The 19,915-nt window shown below is 46.7% G+C and overlaps 1 protein-coding gene across 9 annotated transcripts in view; it reads left to right on the top strand.

The window, feature by feature from the left end:
• The first annotated feature begins 188 nt into the window (after positions 1–188).
• Positions 189–19,915, top strand: part of SIRPA (signal regulatory protein alpha) — a 75,357-nt gene continuing 55,630 nt past the window's right edge. The window contains exons 1-3 of one of the 9 annotated variants that reach the window (XM_031954617.1): positions 189–409; positions 1,798–1,894; positions 19,385–19,738. In XM_031954617.1, the coding sequence (XP_031810477.1) occupies positions 1,807–1,894; positions 19,385–19,738 (442 nt within the window). In that variant the 5' untranslated portion in view covers positions 189–409; positions 1,798–1,806. Of the gene's footprint in view, positions 410–626; positions 1,056–1,490; positions 1,602–1,797; positions 1,895–19,384; positions 19,739–19,915 lie in introns of those variants that run through there. The other 8 variants (XM_031954622.1, XM_031954619.1, XM_031954616.1 and 5 more) reach the window with 8 other exon arrangements.

Genomic DNA, 19,915 nt, shown 5'->3' with positions numbered 1-19,915 from the left:
GAGGGGAGGGCGGGAAGGGAAGGAGGAAGGGGCCCTTCGTTGTTCTGGCTGGAGGAAAAGTGGGGAGGCAATGGGGAAGGAGCCCTGCAGAGTCGGAGGCCCGAGGAGCGCGGGGGTCAGGCTTGAGCATCTCTACATACCTTTTGTGATCTTGGAGAAGTCATTTTACTTGTCTAGTTCAAAGTTTCTTATCTGTAAAATGAGGGCATCGCTTATTGGTCCTTAGCCCCGGCTGCCTAAGCTGCTTCTCACATCTAAATTCAGACGGGGATGAGAAGGATGGCCTAGGGGCGGCGGGGATGCCCCTGGGAAAGGCGGGCTTGGGAAGCCCGGGAGGCCCGTTTCGGCTCGGCCCAGGACTACTGCATGGGGCACCGACTCGCTGGAAGGGTTCCCCAGGGCCAGGAAGGTAGGCCGGCCAACTCTCCCAGTCCACCTTAAGAGAACAATGTTTAAGGCACACCGAGATGACCCTACAAAAACAAGTTTGCTCCAAGTGTAGCAGTGCCCTCTGTCTCCCGTTACTCCTACCAGTTGCCTTTTAAACTACCTTAAATCCATCCCGGGCTGAGCCTTCTCGGGATGGCTGGGGGGGGGGGGGGGGGGGGGGGAGGTTTTCTGAACTGGTACATTGTTGAAAACCGAGCCCCATTTAGTTGCGAATGCTAGGCAACGGCGGAGTGGGGGTGCTGGGAGACGTTATCGGAGGAATCGAGAGAGGAAAGGCAGCAGCCGGAGAGGAAGGGGAGGAGGAAGAGGAGGACCCTGCTGGGGGAAGCGGGACTGAACAAGAGGGAAAAGGAAGCCTTTTGGAGCAAGGGAGCGGGCAGCTGCGCGCTTCCGGGAGGGCGCGGGGCTGGAGCGGCCCCAATCCCGGGCTATTGTAGGTGCGGCTGGGGGAAAACCGGCGCAGACTCGGGAGCGCGAGGGCTGAGCCGCTGTGGGGGTGGCGGGCGGACGGACTATGTGACTGCCTGTGCCAGGCGGCCGATTTCCCCGAGTGTTTGGGAAAGGCTCCTGAGCAGCGCACGGGTACCACGGCCAAGATTGACCAGGTCAGTGCAGCCGGCACACTCTCCCGCGCGCGCGCGGATACACACACACACACTCACACACACGCACTCCTCCTCCCCACCCCTTCCATCTCTCAGTCTCTCGCTCGCTCTGCCTCTTTCCCCTCTTCCTCTCTTTTCTCTCTTCCCCTCTCCTCTTTCTTCTTTCCTTCCTTTGCCGCTGTCTCTCTCCTCTCTCATGTCCAGGTCTTCCCTCCCTTGCTCCCAAGTTACCTCCCCTTTCTTCAGCTCTGGGTCTGTCTGTCTGGCTGACTCTGTCTCTCCCTCTCTCCTCCCTCTTTCTCCCTCCTCCTTTTCTCCCCCCCTCCATTCTTTCGCTCCTTCCTTCCCTATCTCCTCTCCTTTTTTGTCTCTCGCCCCCATCTTCTCTTCCCCTCATCCTTACTCCCTCCATCCTCTCTCTCCCCCCATCTTTCCTTCTCCCTCTTCCCCCTTTTCTCCTTTCACCCTCCTTTCCCCTTTCCTCCCCCTCGCACATGAGGGCTTCTCAAAAATAGCCGCGGCGTGGCATCTCTCTTGCTGCGCCAGGTCGGTTCCCTTTTCTGGTTTGGGAGGAGGAGGGGAAAGAGGGACGTAGGGGCGGAGGAGAGAGGAGAAGGGACGGGGGAGGGGCGAGGGAGGGAAAGGTAGAAGACTGTCATATTTCTGCTCCATCCACCCGTCTGGCTGCCCGCACCGGGCTCGCTCCTCGCTCACTTGCCGCTCTCCCCTCGATTCCCCACAGCAGAGCCCCATGGAGCCTGCCCGCGGCTCTCGCCGGCTCCGCTCCTGCTCCTGCTCCCTGCTCTTCCTGCTCCTGGCAGCGTCCCATAGCTGGTCAGGTAAGTGACGAGGCTCACCTGCTGCCAGGTGTCTCCAACGTGTGCATTTTGGGGTGGCAGTTTGGGAGCTTCCCTCTCCCCCTCCCTCCCGCCTTCCTTCCTTCTCCTCCTCTCTCTCTCTGCAGTCTGCCCTCCCTCCTGCTCTCCCCTCCCCAGTCGTCCCCCCTCTTCAACACACACAGTGGGAATGTTTTCCAGGCATTCTGCTATGTTGGGCACAGGAGGATTGAGTATTTAGAAAAGAGCACGGGGCTCGGAGTCAGAACTGGGTTCAGATCTGCTGCTTCCCTGCTACGTTATCTTTGGCAAGTCCTTTTCCCTTTCCAAACCTCTATTTCTTCATCTGTAAGAGGGGCTTGGACCCGAGGGCTCTTTCAGCGCTTACATTCTAGATTTGTAGGCACAGGGATGGATACAGGTGAGAAGGCCAGAGGCGCCTAGCAGAAATTGGAGCTGGCAAAAGGTTTAGCCCCTAATTACGAACTCCTGGGGCCTCCTCAAACCCTTCATACCAAACGGCTTCCATCCTTCTCTAAGAGGAAGGGCCACCTTGCTACCTACTGTCAGACTTCTACTGCGGTGCTTTCTAACCTGACCTAATGACTGTGCTTTTATACCCCCCCCAATCCTCCCCAATACACACACATCCCGTACCCCTCCCTTCTCAGCTACCCCCTTGCCAGAACCTCCCTTTGGGAATACAGGGGGATTTGCTGTACTGAACCTAGGAGGGTTCAAACATTTTCTCTCTGTCTCTGTCTCTCTGTCTGTCTATCTCTGTTTCTCTCTCTCTCTCCCCTTCTCTCTCTTCTTTCTCTCCCTCTTCCCCCCCCCCCATCACATGACCAGAAAGGGTGACTGTTTTGATGTAAGAAAGAAGGGATCTCTTTCACCTCAGCTGAGGAACCCTGGATTTCATTTTCATTAGTGTCTGGGGCATGGAAGGCAGATTTGAATGGGTGGTGGGGAGGGGGAGACTCCAGAGGGAACAACAACCCACACTTTCTTGAAATACTGTGACTTTTTCTTGTGGTCAGTGAAAGCATAGCATCTGATGTTCCCATTCTTTTTTCCCTATTTTTCTGTCTTGTTTCATGTGATTCTGCTACCTCCTTCTGCCTTCCTTCCCAACCAATATATCAGTAAACTCCACTCCTAAAGAGCCACTGTATTACGACCAGGGTGCTGGCTCCTTAGTGGGTATAAAGACCATCATATTTTCATATTGTTTTCTCAATGTGTGACAAGTCGCTTTTCCCCATCAATGACTGTTTACTCCTCTTTAAATGAGGAAGTTGGATTATATTCTCCAAGATTGCTTTTTCCTCTAATATTCTGTATCCTAAGGTTCCTTTCAGCACTGACACATCCTATATTGCATGTTCTAAGGTTTCTTCCAGCTTGTGCTCTATTTAGCAAAATCCCTCTCAGACTTAACACTCTATTCTTCTGCTCGAACATTATATCATGTTGTTTGTATATGATCTAAGAGCATTTCTCATTCTAATAATTTCACAAAGCAAAAAGGAATGTTACAATTCCAGCTTTTAAAAACAAGGTTCTTCCTAGAGGGGTTGATGCATAGAAGGAAATGGGACTTGGGAAAGGCTGAGGAACCTTAGGATTATAGAATTAAAAGTGATAACAGAGGCCATCTGGTCCAACGTCTTTATTTTACACATGAGGAAACTGAGGCTGAAGGGCATCAGTTTGTCCAAGGTCATAGGATGAATTTGAACTCAGGCTCCTCTACTGTAGAACTAGGGTTCTTTCCATGACGCCATTACCCTTTTGGGGACTCACTGAATCTGGAATATTTTCAGGCAAGCAGGAATCTCAGGTCTGAAGCAGGGGATGAAGGAAGGTGGATTAATATCTATCTCTGGCTGTGCCTTCACAATTTTCTGCATTGAGGGAGCCCATGGTTCCTTTCCCTCTGTCTTTCTACTCCATACACATATACTGATGCAGAAGGGAGTGAGTTAAAAGAAGGGGTCATAAATTTAGAGCTGGAAGAGCCCTGAGAAGTTATTTAGCCTACCCCCTACTCACTTTCCAGATAGAGACACGAATTCGCTGTCCTTTGCCCAGGGAGACTTCCCTGGCAGTAAGTGGCAGAGCTGAGCCCACCACCCTGGACTCCAAATGCAGTTTTGCTTTCCCCCTGCCTCAGGGCTGGTCTCCTCATCACAAACGCCAGCAGACACATTTCAGGAGGTGGAAGTTGAGCCAGTGCTGGGAGGAAGGAAGACTTGGAACATTTGTGTATTTCATGTCACCCTGCTGAATTACATCTGAAATCTGACCTTTCCCGAGCCGGCCAGATGTGCCCTAGAAATTCCCGAGTTACTCTCTTGCTATCTCTCCGACCATCCTTTTCCGGAGCCTGGAAAAGACATGATTCTTCCTCAGTGACCACTTGTTAATTTCCTAAGTGGTGGATTTTTAAGCTCTGGGCCTCGTGAGTTGCCCCTTGCAGATCTTTGCCTCTTTGGATATATTTGGTTCTGCCGAGCAGACAGTGACGCTGATTAACAAGTGTTAAGACTGGTTGCCTGTTTATTTTGGGTGACCATCGCCTGGAATACTAACACCCCTCTCCTATGACAGCCTTCTAGCAAATCTTCCCTTCTTTGCCTATAAAAACAATCTATAAACTGGCAAAGATTAAATCATAAAACTCCCGTTCCAATCCATTCAGCATCAATAGGCTGAGAAAGTGGAAACCGTGGAGGGGGCTGCATGAACGTTACAATAAATAAATCTTTTGAGCCTTAATTCTTTTCACAGAGGATAAATTTCTCTGCTGAAGAGGATGAATGGGATTGAAGGGGTTGGATGGTCACTGTCTATTTTTACCTCTAAGGCAAGGCCACCATAACTCACTCTCCCATTGTCAGTATCTTCCATTCTCTGTAGTAAGCCCAGGATGCAAAACCTGAACCTCAGAGCAATGCAGGGATTCCCTTCTGACAGAGTGGGTGCACAGAATTCACCTGGTTTGGCTGACTCACAGAGTCATTTTTTTTTATTGATCCAAGCCTGGGAGGGATAAAGCATGAGATGGTAGAAACAGCGTTGGAGTTTGAAGACCTGGGTTCAAATTATAGCTCTCCCACCTAAACGTTAGGCAAATTCAAATCCTTTTCCAAGCTTCGGCTCAGAAAACCAAGGGACTTGGGCTTGCTTATCTAGCTAAGTTCCTTTTCATCTCTGACATTCATTGGTTCAGTGAATTTATGAGAGGGCAAGAAAAGGGACTAGGGTAGGGGACAGAGGAGGTGGGGGGAACAGGCAAACAGTTTTTGTTCGAAACTGGGTTTGTTCAAATGAGAAACTATAAAATGTCTCGTTTGGAAGGCAGCTTCTAAATGAATGACTGCTGGTGTCTGATGCAGAACCTGCCATTACCGCTTGAAAATAGTAAGATCATGTGATTCCTGTCAGGATCACATGACGTGGGCTTGTTGAGGGTTCAGCATATGAATTTGGACAAGGAGGTGGTGCTCATCACAGTGCACAAGGAGGGGTTCTAGGGAGGTACAAATAAACTTTGTCCTTAGAACCAAATAGAGCCAAAATGTCCAAAACCAATTATAGCTCCCATGGCGTAGCTCAAGAGATAGGATTTCCATTTCCTCACTCTCTTGGATTCCCAGAGCTGAGATTTGGGGGTCAATCAGTTGGCAACTCTTCCATGATCTTCATACCCCGCCTCCCTCAGTCCCAGTTTCTTCCTCTGGAAGTGTTGGTTTAGAGAAAGGGCTTCATTTTGAAGCCTATGGGCTCCTTTTATAAAATAATGTTTTCAAATAACTGAAGGAAATGCTAAATTTCAGTTAGAAGTTAATGGAAACAAAGATGTAATTTCTTTTCTCTCCAAGTTCATAGATCCCCACAAATTCACCCGCAGACTCATTAGGTATCCACAGACCCAGGTTAAGATTCCCAGAGCTCCCGAATCTTGCATCATTTGGTTTTTATGTCCTAACACCTTGTTTCTCCATACTTGTGTTTTGCCATGCTTGATGTTCTCTCATTCAGCATTCACGGTCCATTCTTGAGCTAAGTTTCTGCTACGTTCTGTGACCAAGTGGGGGTTGAGTTGGCATCTGGCCGACAGGTGGAGATTTGGTCCTGACAGTGACCTTTGACATTTCCTCAGCAGCATGACATTTTGCTAGCAGTTTAATTTGCTTAAGTCTTGGACCTCATTTCATTTCCTCTTTCATGGGAAGAAAGAATTTTACCACCAGTGTATCAGAAGCATTTTTAAACTGATGGGGTATTTTTCATTTATGATTGAGCAATTATGTTTTCTAAGTGCTTTTTGGTCATTAGCTGTTCATTGCTGTAGACTTAAATCCAAGCCCAGCCCCATTCCCTTGTGGAAAGAGCCTGGATTGGGATGAGATTGAGTTGAAAACTGATGAGTTAAAGTTTCTGGTGATACCATTGTACGACCCAGGGCTCTACTCTAGCACCCTCAGCAGAGTCGGGAGATGGGTCCAAATGACCTCCCAGGACTTTTCCAGGTCAGATATTTAGGTTCTGAATACAGACAGGCACTGGCGGTTGGGAGACAGAGGCTCTAGTGCTGCATCTGACTGACTCCATGAGCACGGACACGGTTCTTTTCTCTCTGGATCTCAGTTTCTTGCTCTGCCACACAAGCAGATTGTCCTGGGTAGTCTGCAAGGGGCATCCAGTCATTTGTGGCACCTTGTGTGTGTAGCAGCAGAGGTAAATCACTCTCTCAGTGACTCAGAGCTGGAGGAAGGTTTGGAATTCCTGGCTCCCAAGCGCAGCTCCTCCGGGTGCAGCCCTGGCAAATGTCTCCAATTGAAAAGGCATCAGAGTTTGGGGTGCTCAGGGAAGGGTATTCATGGAATCCCTGTGATTGCAGCTTCATAGAAGGGGTTTCAGCTCAAGGCAATGTTTTATGACTAAGTTACAGTTCATTTCTCCGAAATCCCCAGCTGATCATGGAAACAGTGACAGACCCTTGGCCTGCATGAATAATACATCGAGTATGACTTAACCATAGCCAGCCCATTGACGAGGGAGCCCCAGGCCCAAGCAGGAGCTGGTTTCTCACCAGGAGTCCTAGCAGTGTGAGGAATTTGGGAAGCCAAAGCTGGAATATTCCTCCTGTAGTTTTTCTGTGCCCTTTTTCCAGCAGATGGAGAGGAGGTGGATGAGGAGGAAGGGAGTTCTAAAAGTGTTACATGAATCCAACAAGCTTGTGTTCTCGTTGCTTTGGTTTGCTGAGAGCGACAGGTTATTTTCTTATGTGGGATCTTGAGCCGAGGGTCTTTTTTTTTTTTTTTTTTTTTTTTTTGAGTTGTTGGGTTTTTTGTTTTGTTTTGTTTTTAATATGCCCAAACCATTGGCTTCTAGGCTTTTTTTGGGGGGGAAAAAAGGTTTCCATAGCCTTCCTACTTGGTGGGGGGAGGGAGAGGGAGCAAAGAATCCTAGCAAAGATAGTATAGCTGTGAAGTGAAGGGAGATTTTGGCCTGTTATGAGGAAGGCCTTCGTAATAACCAGAATCTAGCCAGAGAATCATTAGCCCTAGTAGGCAGTGAGTTCCCTGTCACTGGAAGTATTTAGAGATTGGATGTTCTCTGAGGTTGCTTCTAGTGACACAATTCTATGACTGTTAAAGTGTGATGTGGTGAGATGTGACATGGCAGAGTGAAAAGAATGTTGGGTTTTGAGTCAGAGGATCCAAGCCCTGGTTCTGCCATTAGCTATTTATTTGACCTTAATCTCTCCGGGTCTCAGTTTCCTCAAGGGTTAGACTTTCTGTGGTTGTTGTTTTAGTCATTTTTTCAGTCGTGTCTGACACTTCATGACCCCAGTGGAGTTTGTTTGTTTTTTTTGTTTGTTTGTTTGTTTGTTTTTCACGGAAATACTAGAGAGGTTTTCTATTTCCTTCTATAGTAATTTTGCAGATGGAAAAACCAAGGCAATGTTAAGTGACTTAACCAGGATCACACAGCTAGACCATGTCTGAGGCTGGATGGACTAATTGACTTCTAAACTCCCTCTTAGCTCCAAATCAATGTTCCTAACATCCTACCTCCAGTTATCTCCTGGGAAAATGGAGGTTGGAACAGATGGCAGTTTTCACAAGGTCTGGATTCATAGAGCATTAGAGAGACATTAGAACACATGCAACTTTAAGAGATACTAGGGAAAGGAAAGGGAGAGTATGAGCATTTATATGGCACCTACTGTATGCCAGATTGGTTTGGTTTTTACAAATATTATCTCATTTGATTCTCAATGAGAAATAGGTGCCATTATTGTTCCCATTTTACAGTTAAGGAAACTGAGGCAAAGGGAGATTAAGTAACTTTTCCAGAGTCAAAGAGCTAGTAAGTATGTGAAGCTCTATTTGAATTCAGGTCTTCCTGACAACGGGCCTGGTGCCCTACATACGGTACCACCAGTTGACTCTAGAATAAAATATTGAGATTAGAAGGGATCTTGGCACATAAGACTATCAGTTATATAATGAAAGATATTCAGGCTCTAGAGTTAGAAGTCCTGGGTTCAAATGTCACCTCGGACCCTTTATGATCAGGGGCAAGTCGCTTAATTCCTTGGCCTCAGTTTCTTAAATCTGTAAAATGAGATTGGAATAGAGGTCCTTTCTAGCTCTAGATTATGATAGAAGGGATCTTGGAAAACAGAAATTTAGAATAAATTTTTCAGACCAAGATGGGACTTGGGAAATCTAGTTTAATGCCCTCGTTTTGCCAATAAGGAAACAAAAAAACCAGTTTGGCTAATTTGGTTAGCCAAATTCTCACTTTCTCTGCATTTTTCTCTCAAGTGTTCCTGTTGTTCAGTGAAATGGGGCAGGGGCCATACAGCAATCCCCTAGAGTTCTTCTGAGAAGTGTTACTATCACAGAACAAGAGAACCAAAACGAGTTCCAGATCCATGCAACTATGAAGGAAACATTTATTTTCACAGCCGAAAGTGTTTTCCTGTTAACTTCCAGAGTTCCTGGGACAGAACATCCTTGCTGAGCCTATTACAAGATATATTTACCCTGCTGGGCCCCCAGTCCAGAGGGATGCAAAATAGCTGAGCTGGAAGTTGGAAATGATGAGGATTGGTTCTTTATGTCTAAAATTTTCTAGCACATTGGTTTTGAGCCATTGGTGGATGGCCAAGGCTTAGAGCCATGGCCACGAGATAAGATCAGGTGGACATGAAAGGGAGGTAAATTAGAATCTCTGAATGAGCAATGAACTTTGGAGCCAGGAAAGATAGTGGAGACAGATGGGTGGTGATCACAGAACCTCACTGACCATAGTTCTGAGAGCCCAGCTGTAACTCACAGAAGCCTAATGCGGGAGTTGGAAGGTGTTGGGCCACAGAAGAGTAGCAAAAATGGAAGAGGCTCAAATATGTTGAATCCAGCCCCTGACAGGAGAAGAAAATGAAGGCTGGAGAAGTCTCTTATTAATGTTTCTCAACTGCTTAGTCACTGAGCTGGAATTAAATTAAACCCAGGTCTCTGAACAGCTTGTCCAATGTTCTTTCCATGATCTCATACCCACTTCACATGACCATCTACTCCCTTAGCTGACAAAAACAACAGTAATCATACTGAAAAGATAAATATTTTGTCTTTTCATCTCGTATGAGCTTTACACCAACTCTGTGAGGTAGGAACTATAGGAATTATTTGTCTCCATTTTTCAGATGAGGAAAATGAGGCACCAAGAGGTCAAGTGACTTTTTAAAAGGTTATTTTTATTTTAGATTAACAAATATCAATTAACATACAGAACAGAAAAAGAGGGTTTGTCCATAAAACTGCGGATCTCTATTACGTATGGCTTGCTTTTCTTTTTAATTATATAAGGTCAGCCTTTCAAAGCTGTCATGATTGTCTGTGCTTCTTTTTGGTCTTCCTTTTGTTCTTCTCAATTAAAAAAAATGCCTCATTGATTCTCTTTTCCTTCTTTCCTCACTCTCTTAACCCACCCTATCCCCCACAATTGGAAAAAAGAAAGAGAAAAATTATAGTCAAGCCAATAAAAAAAAAAAAAACCACATTGTTTGTGTCTGGAAATGTGCATCTACATCTGGACTCCATCCCTTCTCTGTCAAGAGGTGGGGAGCACATTGTTCCTCTGAATTCCTGGTGGGTCATTACATTGATCAGGCTTCCCTTGTCTTTCCAAGTTGTTTCCCTTTATAATGTAGTTGTTATTATAGAAATTGTCTTACTGGTTCTACCCACTTCATTCTCTCAGTTCATAGAGATCTTAACATATTTTGATCAAGAGGGTGTTGCTTGTGATCACATAGGTAGAAAGTGACAGGCGTGAGATTTGAACTCAGCCCTCTTTCGACTCCAAAAACAAAGTTCTTTTTTCTGTAAAATGAATATATATTTCATCGTGAAAAGAGTGTATTGGGGGAAAGAGTGGACTAGAGTTTGGTCCCACTGGCTTTCCAGGTCCTTCTGACCTGTCTCAGTCATGAAATGATTTGTACATGAATACCCGCTGGTCAGGGTCAGAATCCAGGACCGGTTCTGAGGGTCCAGTGCCTTTTTGCTGAACCACAAAGTCTTTATGGGAATAACACACAGGCTGTTGATTTTGCATGTGCGAGACATGGGTACAAATGCATATGTGTTATACCCAGAAGTACAGAACGATTAAGTCAGAGAGGTCAAATTCAAATAGAAATAGGGCCACTTTGGGTTTTTCAGGCTGCATGCTGATTTAGAAAACAACACAATACATTATCTTTGTTCTTCCTGTGTTTTTATTTATTTAGTTAAATGTTTTCCCAATTACATTTTAATCTAGGTGAGTCTTCACTCAGAGGTCATGAGGCCTGGGAGCTGGATGTTTGACACCTGTGCCTTATTTAACTTAGAGTTAAGATATCTGGTTATCCGGAGACTTGGCTGTGATACTTACTGGCTGGGTACAGATCACTTAATTTCTCTTGAGCTTCAGTTTTCTTATCTGTGAAATGGGTTCACATTTCTGAAGTTACCCTTTCTCAGAGTTTGGGAAAGGAAAACAGAAATGCTATTAAATGTTATTGTTTTGAGAGAACTGGGAGTAGAGCACTAGTCTCAGGGCCAGAAAACTTGGGTTCAGGGTTTGCCTCTGATTCATCCTGACTTTGTGACCATGACTAAGTCACTTAACCCCTCATGGCAGACACAGACGAGGCGTCGGGAAAAGGTGTGTTCCAGGGATTCTCTGAGCCAAGGAAACCACATTGTTCTTTAATTATTTTCAGTCATGTCTGACTCTTCCCTGACCTGGCTGAGGGTTTTCTTGGCAGAAACATTGGAGAGGTTGATTTTATTTTACAGAGGAAGAGCAGATTAAGTGACCTGCTCAGGGTCCCTCAGCTGGAATGTCCGGGGCTGGATTAGAACTCCCCAAGTGAGTCTGTGATTCTCAGCTGCGGCAGCCCCGGCGGCCCAGACTCTCACCCCGTCTTTACTGAGACAGCAGAGCGCAGACCTTGGACTTCGAGTCTGTGCTCCTGGCTCCACCACTTGCTAGCTGTGTGGCCTGGACAAGTCACCCCCTTTCTGCTTTTGTAAAATGAATGGGGTAGCTGGGGGTCTTCCAGCTCTGATGAGCTTTGCCCTCCTCCCTTTGATTCTGCGTCATCTTTCTCTTTCATGAAACATTCAGCTCTCTGGGACCCAAGTTTTTCCTTAAAGGAAAAGGGAGCCCCAGCCATGCCCGCTGGAGCACCGGCGTCGGGAGCACAAATTTGGGGACGAGCAGACAGAGGGAGAGGTCCGTCCTTGTCCCGAGGTGGCCGGCCCAGCCACGGCGGCCATGCTGACTGTGAACAAGGCCAGCCCAGCTTTGAGAGGTGCAGAGTTTAGCCAACACTTGGCTCCTGGCTAAGGCTTGGGGCTAACCACCCAATAGAAATGTGCACCTTTAACATGACATAAATCTGAATGAGAAGCATGAGTGTAACAGAAAGAAAGCCAAGCCCTGAGTCCGGAGAATGTGGTTCAGGAATCACCTCTGACCCTTGGGGTTGGGGTGAATCTCGCTTAAATTCTCATTGCTCCCAGGCAGCCTCCCTCAGCAGAGAAGGCACCCTTTGTCATTGTTAAAGACAATTTCTCTGATTAAAAAGCAATAAATCTGAACAAAATTCATGCCAAGGAGGAAGAGTTGTCAGTGGCAGCCAAATTTTCTGGGAAGGCTTCTCGGAGGAGGCGTCGGAGCAGAGCTTTGAGTGGCGACTGAGATGACTGCCTCCTGAGCTTTTTGCCGGCCGGAAAGTAGCCAGCAAGCTCTCCCTGAAAGCAGGACAGGTGTGACTATTTAAAGCTAGAGAGTCTAGCTTCCCGCACCTGCTCCCGCTACCCCCAGCATTATCATTCCGTGGAAGCCTGTCTGCTCACTTCACAGTTTTAAAGTGGTAGATGTTGATTTCCCTGAGTGATTTCTCATTAATGCCAGCTCAGAAGCAGGATGCCAGCTGCTGCCACCACCAGGCCCTGTTAGTCTTCTCCTGTACCAGAGTACTCATCCATTCATTCCCCAAGGGTAGCCGGCTAGAAGTGCTTTGGTTACTCGCGGAAAGGGCCCCACGGCTAATCATTGTGGCTCCAATTTCTATTTCACTTTATAATTTACAAAACACTCTGCTGACATCCGTTCTGTGAAGTCAGGGGGCTGAGCGTTGCAATCCACATTTTGCACATTTTACAGGAAAAGTAAGTGTGACTTGCCCAGGACCACCCAGTTTAATTAGTGGCAGGGCTGGCACTTAAAACCGGGTCTTGTGGCTCTGATACCAGGGCTCCTTCCTCCGCACCATGCTTCTTGAGGAGTCCAAGGTGGGCTGCCTTCTGTTTTGGACCTTTGAGGAGCTGTCCCAAGCAAGGTGGAGGGGTCGGGATCTTACCTGCTTCCTCTGCCGCTCCATGCCGACCAAGTCACTGAAACACATCCCCCTCAGGGAGGAATCCCAGGGCCAGATCAGGTCTCATCAGAAGCTCTTAATTCTTGTTCATTTGACCGGCCCAGGACCTGCTTCAGCCCCGACATGCACACTTTCACTAGTGGGATGTTCCCACTTAACTAATGTAGGACAGTCAGAACATTAGAACCAAGCAGGGAGCTCCTAGAAGGAGCTAAATGGCCTAAGTGGAGAATCTCAAAGTAGGGGAGTCCGAAAGCTGCTCCAGCCATCAAATTAGCTAGCCTCAGTTTCCTCATCTGTAAAATGGGGATATTAGCCCCTGGCTGACAGGGTTGTTGTGAGACTCAAATGAGATAAAATTTATAAAGCACTTTGCCAGCCCTAAAGTGTTTTATATATAAATGCTTGCTGAAGACAAGTTCAGAGACTGACTTCACAGTCCTGAACACTAGATTAACCTGAGCCTTTTACGGAGCGGGGAAGGGACTTCTCACAAGGGAACTCCGCTTTTCCCAGGAACATAAAAGAAATGACTCATTTGCCCAGAGAGTTGTCCCAGGAGGAAGCCCGACCATAACCCAGAGGAGAGGGGCAGCCAGTACCAGACGCTGGCAGGGCAGAGTTCTAGAGGAGAGCAGATTCCAGCAGGAGCTCCTGGCCCAGTCCCCCTCAGAGGTGTGCCCGAATCACTCACCGAGGCTGGAAAGCAGCCAGGTGAGCTAATGAGCACAGAGGCTCCCGCTCCAGAGCTGTTGCTACACAGCTGCCTCCCAGGACAGCAGCAGCCCCATGCTGATCTGCCGCAGGTATCCCAGCATGGGGCATGGCCATTCCCAAGATCCTCTGCCAGGGTGGAAGATGAGTCACAGGATGAGAAAGGCCCGTAGGAGAAGCAGAGGCCCGGCTCTGAGTTTCACCACTGTGGCTGATGTGAAATGAAAGGGCTGACGGCAGGGCCCCTGTTTGACATTCTCTGGCTTTACCAGTTGGGTTCCTTGTTACCCAGAATTACTCTTCATCACCGTACCTACTTCCCTCATCAAAACCTCGTTCCTTTCTCTGGAAAAGGACTTGCTGCGAGTCATGTCTATCTCAGTATGAGTCTGAGCTTCCTTCTCCCAGGAGTATTTGAATTTCTCCCCTCATTGGGGCATCCCTGGAGCATCTCTAAATCCCAGATGTCAGAGTGGGAAGGAACGTAGTCCAGACTCCTCATTGTGAAAAACGAAGCCCCACCCTGTAGGCAGCTGGCCGGCCTGCCTGTGGGCAGAATTGGGGCAGACTTGAGGGGCAGAGAAACAATAGGAGTGGATGTTGCAGAGACAGATTTAGGGAAATTTTTCTAAGGATTGAAGTTTAGTGAAATGGGCTGCCCGAGGGGGTGGTGAGTTCCCTGCTGTTGGGGGTCTTCAGACGGACTGTGCGATGGACTGAATGGGGGCTACATTTGAACTAACAAATGCCATCACTACCCCTTGCTAACATCATGACTCTGGCCGAATGATTCAGCCTCAATGTTCTTTTCTGTAAAATAGGGATAAAAATAGCTTCTGCCTCCCTGAATGGTGGTAAGAATCAAATGAGATCATGTATATAAAGTGCTTTGGGCACCTGGAAGCACCGAGTCGACGCCGCTCATTAATACTGTGGTGTGGGGGGGGCGAGGGGGAGTTCAGAAAGTCTTTGCAATCCTTTCTTTCTGGGAGTCTGTAATGATTCCATGATGTCCTCTCTTGCTCTGCGCTAAGCTGAACAGGAAAGCTGAGCTGTATTATCTGGCCAGATCCTCAGAGGCTCACCTATGAGGCTGCTCTATTTAAACTATTGATCTTGCATAGAACCTCAGGCCCGCTCCCATCAGATCAAGTCAGTGCATTAACCCTGGCTGCCAGAGACATGGACTACCTGAGCCCTGGAGGGCAGAGGTTATGTGCTGGGGGAAATACAGATTTCATTCATTCTTGCATTCTTTTTAATCAGCATCGACTCATGGAATATCAGAGCTAGAAAATCAGAATCTAAGCTGGGAGAAGCTTAGAAATCACCTAGTCAGATAAGGAAACTGAGGCCCCCAGAGGAGAAATTATCTACAGCTAATGAGTATTGTATGTAGGATCAAAATGTACCTTCTGAGTTCTGCAAATGAGAAAACAAGCGTCCCAGAGAAGGCTGGGGACTTGCTGGAGATCACATGCAGCTAAACCATATCCAAGTCAGCCTTGGAACCTTGGTCTGAAGACTCCAATATTTGATTGTACCAAACTGCTTTTGTTTGTTGTTTTTCAATTGTGTTTGACATTTTGTGATCCCATTTGGGATCTTCTTAGGAAAGACCCTGGGATGGCTTGCTATTTTCTTCTCCAACTCATTTTATAGATGGGGAAACTGAGGCAAACAGGGTGAAGTGACTTGCCTAGAGTCACCCAGCTAGTTCTGAAGCTAGATTGGCCTGTCAGGTCTTATTAATTCCAGGCCCAGCACTCTATCCACTGTGCCATCTAGCTGCTTTTCCCTCCATGAATATTATTCCTCCAGAGGAGGAAGAGCTTCCCATGGGCAGGAGTGATGAGCAAAGGTCCCCTGGAGGAGGTGGGAATGAAAATGGGCCTTGGGAGGGTTGGTTCTGAAACGACTTAAAGCCCGGGGCACTCTCCAAGTCCAGCTGAATTGTTGGGCAGGATGCCCACCTCAGTCTCCTATTTCCCCTTAGCTCTTTGAGTTTACTCAGTCTCCGAGGTGGTATTCCATCCCCCCTCACCCCGTTTTCCCTTTGGTGTCCATTGTGTGATCCCTTCCATTGGAGGCATCCAACGAGGTTCTGCTCAATAGGGCGCTTTGAGAGCCCCTCCACACACTGAGGCGCTTCTATGGAGACGGGACTGGCTCCCAGTCTCAACAGAAGTGTCAGTGAGATGCCCATCCTGTAGGAGTCTGGTTTTTGGGAAACATAAGTTTTAGCTTCATTATTTTAGCAGCGAGGGATGTGGACCCACGAGAGAAGGACACCATGAGGATTATGGGAAATGAGAGCAGAAGGCCACACTGGCTCTCTGCTGGGTCCCTCCGCCAGCTAATTTGAAGCCCTCTGTAAGCAGTGGCTCTCCCTGCCAAGACCCTGGGAGGAGATGGGAAATCGTGGGGTTTGGTTTGATAGTGAGAGCACAGTGACTGAGAACGCCACATGGAGGATTTTTAACAAGCCTTTCCCTAAACAGAACATGCAGAGAGAGGGAGGAGGGAGAGAGGGGGGAAAAAACTACCCTTCCTTGGTAAACAGATTAAAATAATACTTGGCACTTATGTAGCGCTTTTAAAAAAAATCCTTCAAACACTTTATAAACACTAGCTAATTAATTGAGCCGGCTAAATCTGTCTGCAGTTGGTGGAAAAAGTGTGAGAAGAGCTAAAAAAAAAAAAAAAAAAAAAAAAAACCACCACATAATTCTACAACATTCCAACTTTTATCATCAACTGAATGGTGTCAGAGCCTTCCGGGCACCTTTGAAACTTCTCCTGCTCTGACATGCAGGATTCCTGACACCGACAGGCTTCTTGGTACATTTTAGGGCCTAAATGGGAGTCAGCCATCCAGCTGCTGGTTCCCTGCCTGATTTGTGCATCAAACCTAGATACAATAGCTGAACAGAAACTGGGGAGCCCTGCTCCAAGCTGGATACTCAGAACAGCATTTCTAGGTCACCTGATCTTTCTTCTTTTTTACTCGCAGATGAGGCATTGGGAATCTGAGGGTTCGTTCACTTAGGGAACGGTCTGGGACCATGGCATCTTGGAATCCCCCAGTCCTGTTGCTAGAGTGGGCTGGAGGGAACTTTGGGTCATAGAACTGAGAATGATAGAATTAGAAAGGATTTTAGAACATAAGAACTTGGAGCAATTCTATGCTAGTAAATATGAGAACTTAAAAGAAGTAGATGAATATTTCACAAAATAAAATACCCAAATGAGTAAAATAGGGTGTGGGTCATGTAAATTGGTTAATTTTGGAGAAATCAGCCATTTAATAGCAGCCCTGCAAAAAAGATATCAGGGCCATACTGATTGACAATTGAGCTTCACTTCAAAAGCCAACTATTTTTTTTTATTTTGAACACCAAATAAAATTAGTATTTCCTTTAAAAGGTTGAACAGAAAAAATTATACATGAAATTGTGACTCTCTGTTATACACTGCTTGCTTTTCCTCTTCAGTTTATCATAAATTCACTATGTAACTTTCAAAGCTGTCCTACTTGTCTGTGTTTCCTTCTGGCTTTCTGTCTGTTATAGAGCATTAAAAGAATATGCTTCAATGATCTGGCTTACTTTTTTTATTTTTAACCTTTTTTTCTCTGCTCACCCCTTTCCTTGCTAACTATCCCCCCCAAAAAAAAGAAAAAAGAAAAAGAAAATTCTTGTAGCACATATGCACAGTCAAGCAAAACAAATCCCCACATTGGCGGTGTCTGAAAATGTTAGACTATTTCTAAATATAGAGGAAGATGGTAGGCGACTCATTTCCTTCCATGAGAATAATATAGTTTGGATCCCTAAACCTGACAAAATCAAGTCTGGAAAAGGAAAAAGAGCCAAGGAGTGGGGAAAGGGAGAGTGTTAGAACTAGAAAGAATCTGGTTGTTCGGCACCTTCCTTTTGTAGAAGAATCTCAGGAAAAACAGCTTGTTGTGGTGATTTAGTGCCTAAGCAAAGACTAGAACTTGGTTCTTCTAAGCCCACAGTTCTTTCTACTACACTGGGATGTTTAGGTAGTAAGCAGGGGGACCTTTATGGAGGTTGCTTCCCCACTCTGGTGCGTCTTAGCTTTCTATGGAACTCTGGGGTCTCAACATTTTCCCTGTGCTACCCCCAACTTCTCTTTCTACTCTAGCTACAAAATGAGTATGTGTATGTGGTCTCTCCCTCTCTCTTTCTTTTTCTTTTCTTTCTTCCCTCCTCCTTCCCTCTCTCCCCTTGCTCCTCCTTCTCTCCTCCTTTCCTCTATCTCTTTCCCTCTCTTTCTTTTTCCTTGTCTATCTCCCTCTGTCTTCCTCGCTTTGAGTCACATATAATATCTTTCCTTTCTTCTTTCCTCCCTCCCTTCCTTCCTCTCTTTCTCTTTCCCTGTATTTTTTCTTTCTCCTTCCTTTTCTTTCTTCCTCTCCTTTTCTCTATCTCATGCATATGTAGCACTCCTTTCCTCTCTTCTTCCCTCTTTCCATTTTTCCTTTCCTCCATTTCTCTTTCCCTATCTTTCTTACACACACACACACAACACACCCTCCCTTATTTCACATATTTTTAGAAATAGAGAAAGGTTGCCATTCTCTTATTAGTATGAGATGTATTTGACAGGAAATAATATCCTATATGGTTTTCATTTTAAAAATTTGAGAGGAAGTATGCAGAAGACCTGGGTTCAGAAGTTGACCAGTCTTAAAATGAAGGGCTTAGACTCCGTGACCTAAGGTCCCCCCCAGATCTGGAGTTATGACTTTTATCATTTTCCCTACAATAGGAAGTTCGCTGGACTTGGAGTCAGCTGGTTTTGAGTTCTGGCTCTTGATGCCAGCCATGTGGATGGCCACAACCGGCAAATCACTTCCGTCCTGTGAACCCTTTGGTTTCCTCTTGTAAGAAATAGGGACCATGAGCCCCAATTCCCCCATCTCACAGGTGTGGCCAGAGTCAACCAAGCAAGAAGTAGCAGTCAGGATCTGAATGCAGGTTTTTAAATTCCAAATCTAGTATCTATTTCCCTTTATTCTGCCTTCCTCATGGTATCATAAAGAAAACATCTATAAACTTTAAAAAATAAAATTGCTATCTTTTGTTTCTCCATTGCCTAAATTTCTACATTTATACCTTTTCCCCTCCTTTCCCAGAAAATCATCCCTTATTTTCCATTCTTTTTTAATGTTATGCATGTACATTCATTTTTTAAAAATCATTTTTTATTAATGGGAAACTATTCCTTATAATGAAGTTTTTTTTTTAAAAAAGAAGAGAAAAATAATTCAACAAAATCAGTTGATACACTGAAAGCCCCCTGATATTATATGTGGCTCTCTTCCTTCCCCAGACCTCCAGCCTCTGCAAAGGAGTAGGAGTAGGAAGTTTTCTTTTCTTTAGAGGCAAGCTGTTTCTGCAAGCCATTGATGGGTATTGAAATGTGGAGCTGTTATTACTTGTGATTGTTTTATGCTCCGTGTTCATTCCCTTAGTCATCAGGAGCTAGCTTCCTGCTAGGCGGAAGTCTCCTTCCGCACTCTATCCTGCCATGCTTGTTTTGCACACTTCCATAAGTTCCCTGTTGGCCCCTGGGTCCTTTTCCTCATATTCTCTGGCACTCCAGGCCCCGGAGGGTGACTTCAGCACCGTCCTCTAGGGCTGGATTGGGAGATAGCAGGGGTCTCTACACATTCCCATACCCTCCCCAGCCCCTCCCCCTTTGTCCCGAGGGATGCTGCCGGGCTGGCCTTGGCCACCCAGCCTGCCCCGGGTCTCTCCTCATGACACATGTGTTTTTTGTCGTTGTTTCAGGAGTGCGAGGTCAGGAGGGGCTTCAGGTGCTGCAGCCCAAAGACCACGTGTCCGTGGCCGAGGGCGAGACCGTGGTCCTGAACTGCACGGTGCCTGGGATACCTCCTCCGGGGCCAGTGAGGTGGTTCAAGGGAAAGGAGCCCCAGAGGCAGGAGATCTACAATTTCAAAGGAGGCTCCCACCCACGGATTAAGCCAGCTGCCCTACGCCCCAGCAACTCGGACTTCTCCATCAGCATCAGCCACATCACTCCGGAGGACTCGGGCACCTATTACTGCGTGAAGTTCAAGAAAAATTTCCAGGATCCTGACACAGAGCTTAAATCTGGAGAGGGCACCATGCTCTCCGTGACGGGTGAGTACGGCCTGCTGGCCGGGGTGCCACGAGGGGGAGATCCTTCCACCCCCCACGGTGGGCCAGGTTGCTGCTCTTTCAGCCTATGCTCACCCCCAGAGCCGCTTAGAACCCCTTGCCCAACCCGGGAACTGGGGCTGTTTTGCCCCTTTGTTTTCCATTGTCCCAATGTGCCAG

The sequence above is a fragment of the Sarcophilus harrisii genome, chromosome 2 (genome assembly GCF_902635505.1).
Source record: "Sarcophilus harrisii chromosome 2, mSarHar1.11, whole genome shotgun sequence".
Taxonomy (NCBI): Eukaryota; Metazoa; Chordata; class Mammalia; order Dasyuromorphia; family Dasyuridae; genus Sarcophilus; species Sarcophilus harrisii.
The sequence above is the reverse complement of the archived record's forward strand: the minus strand, read 5'-3'. Positions and strand labels throughout refer to the sequence as shown.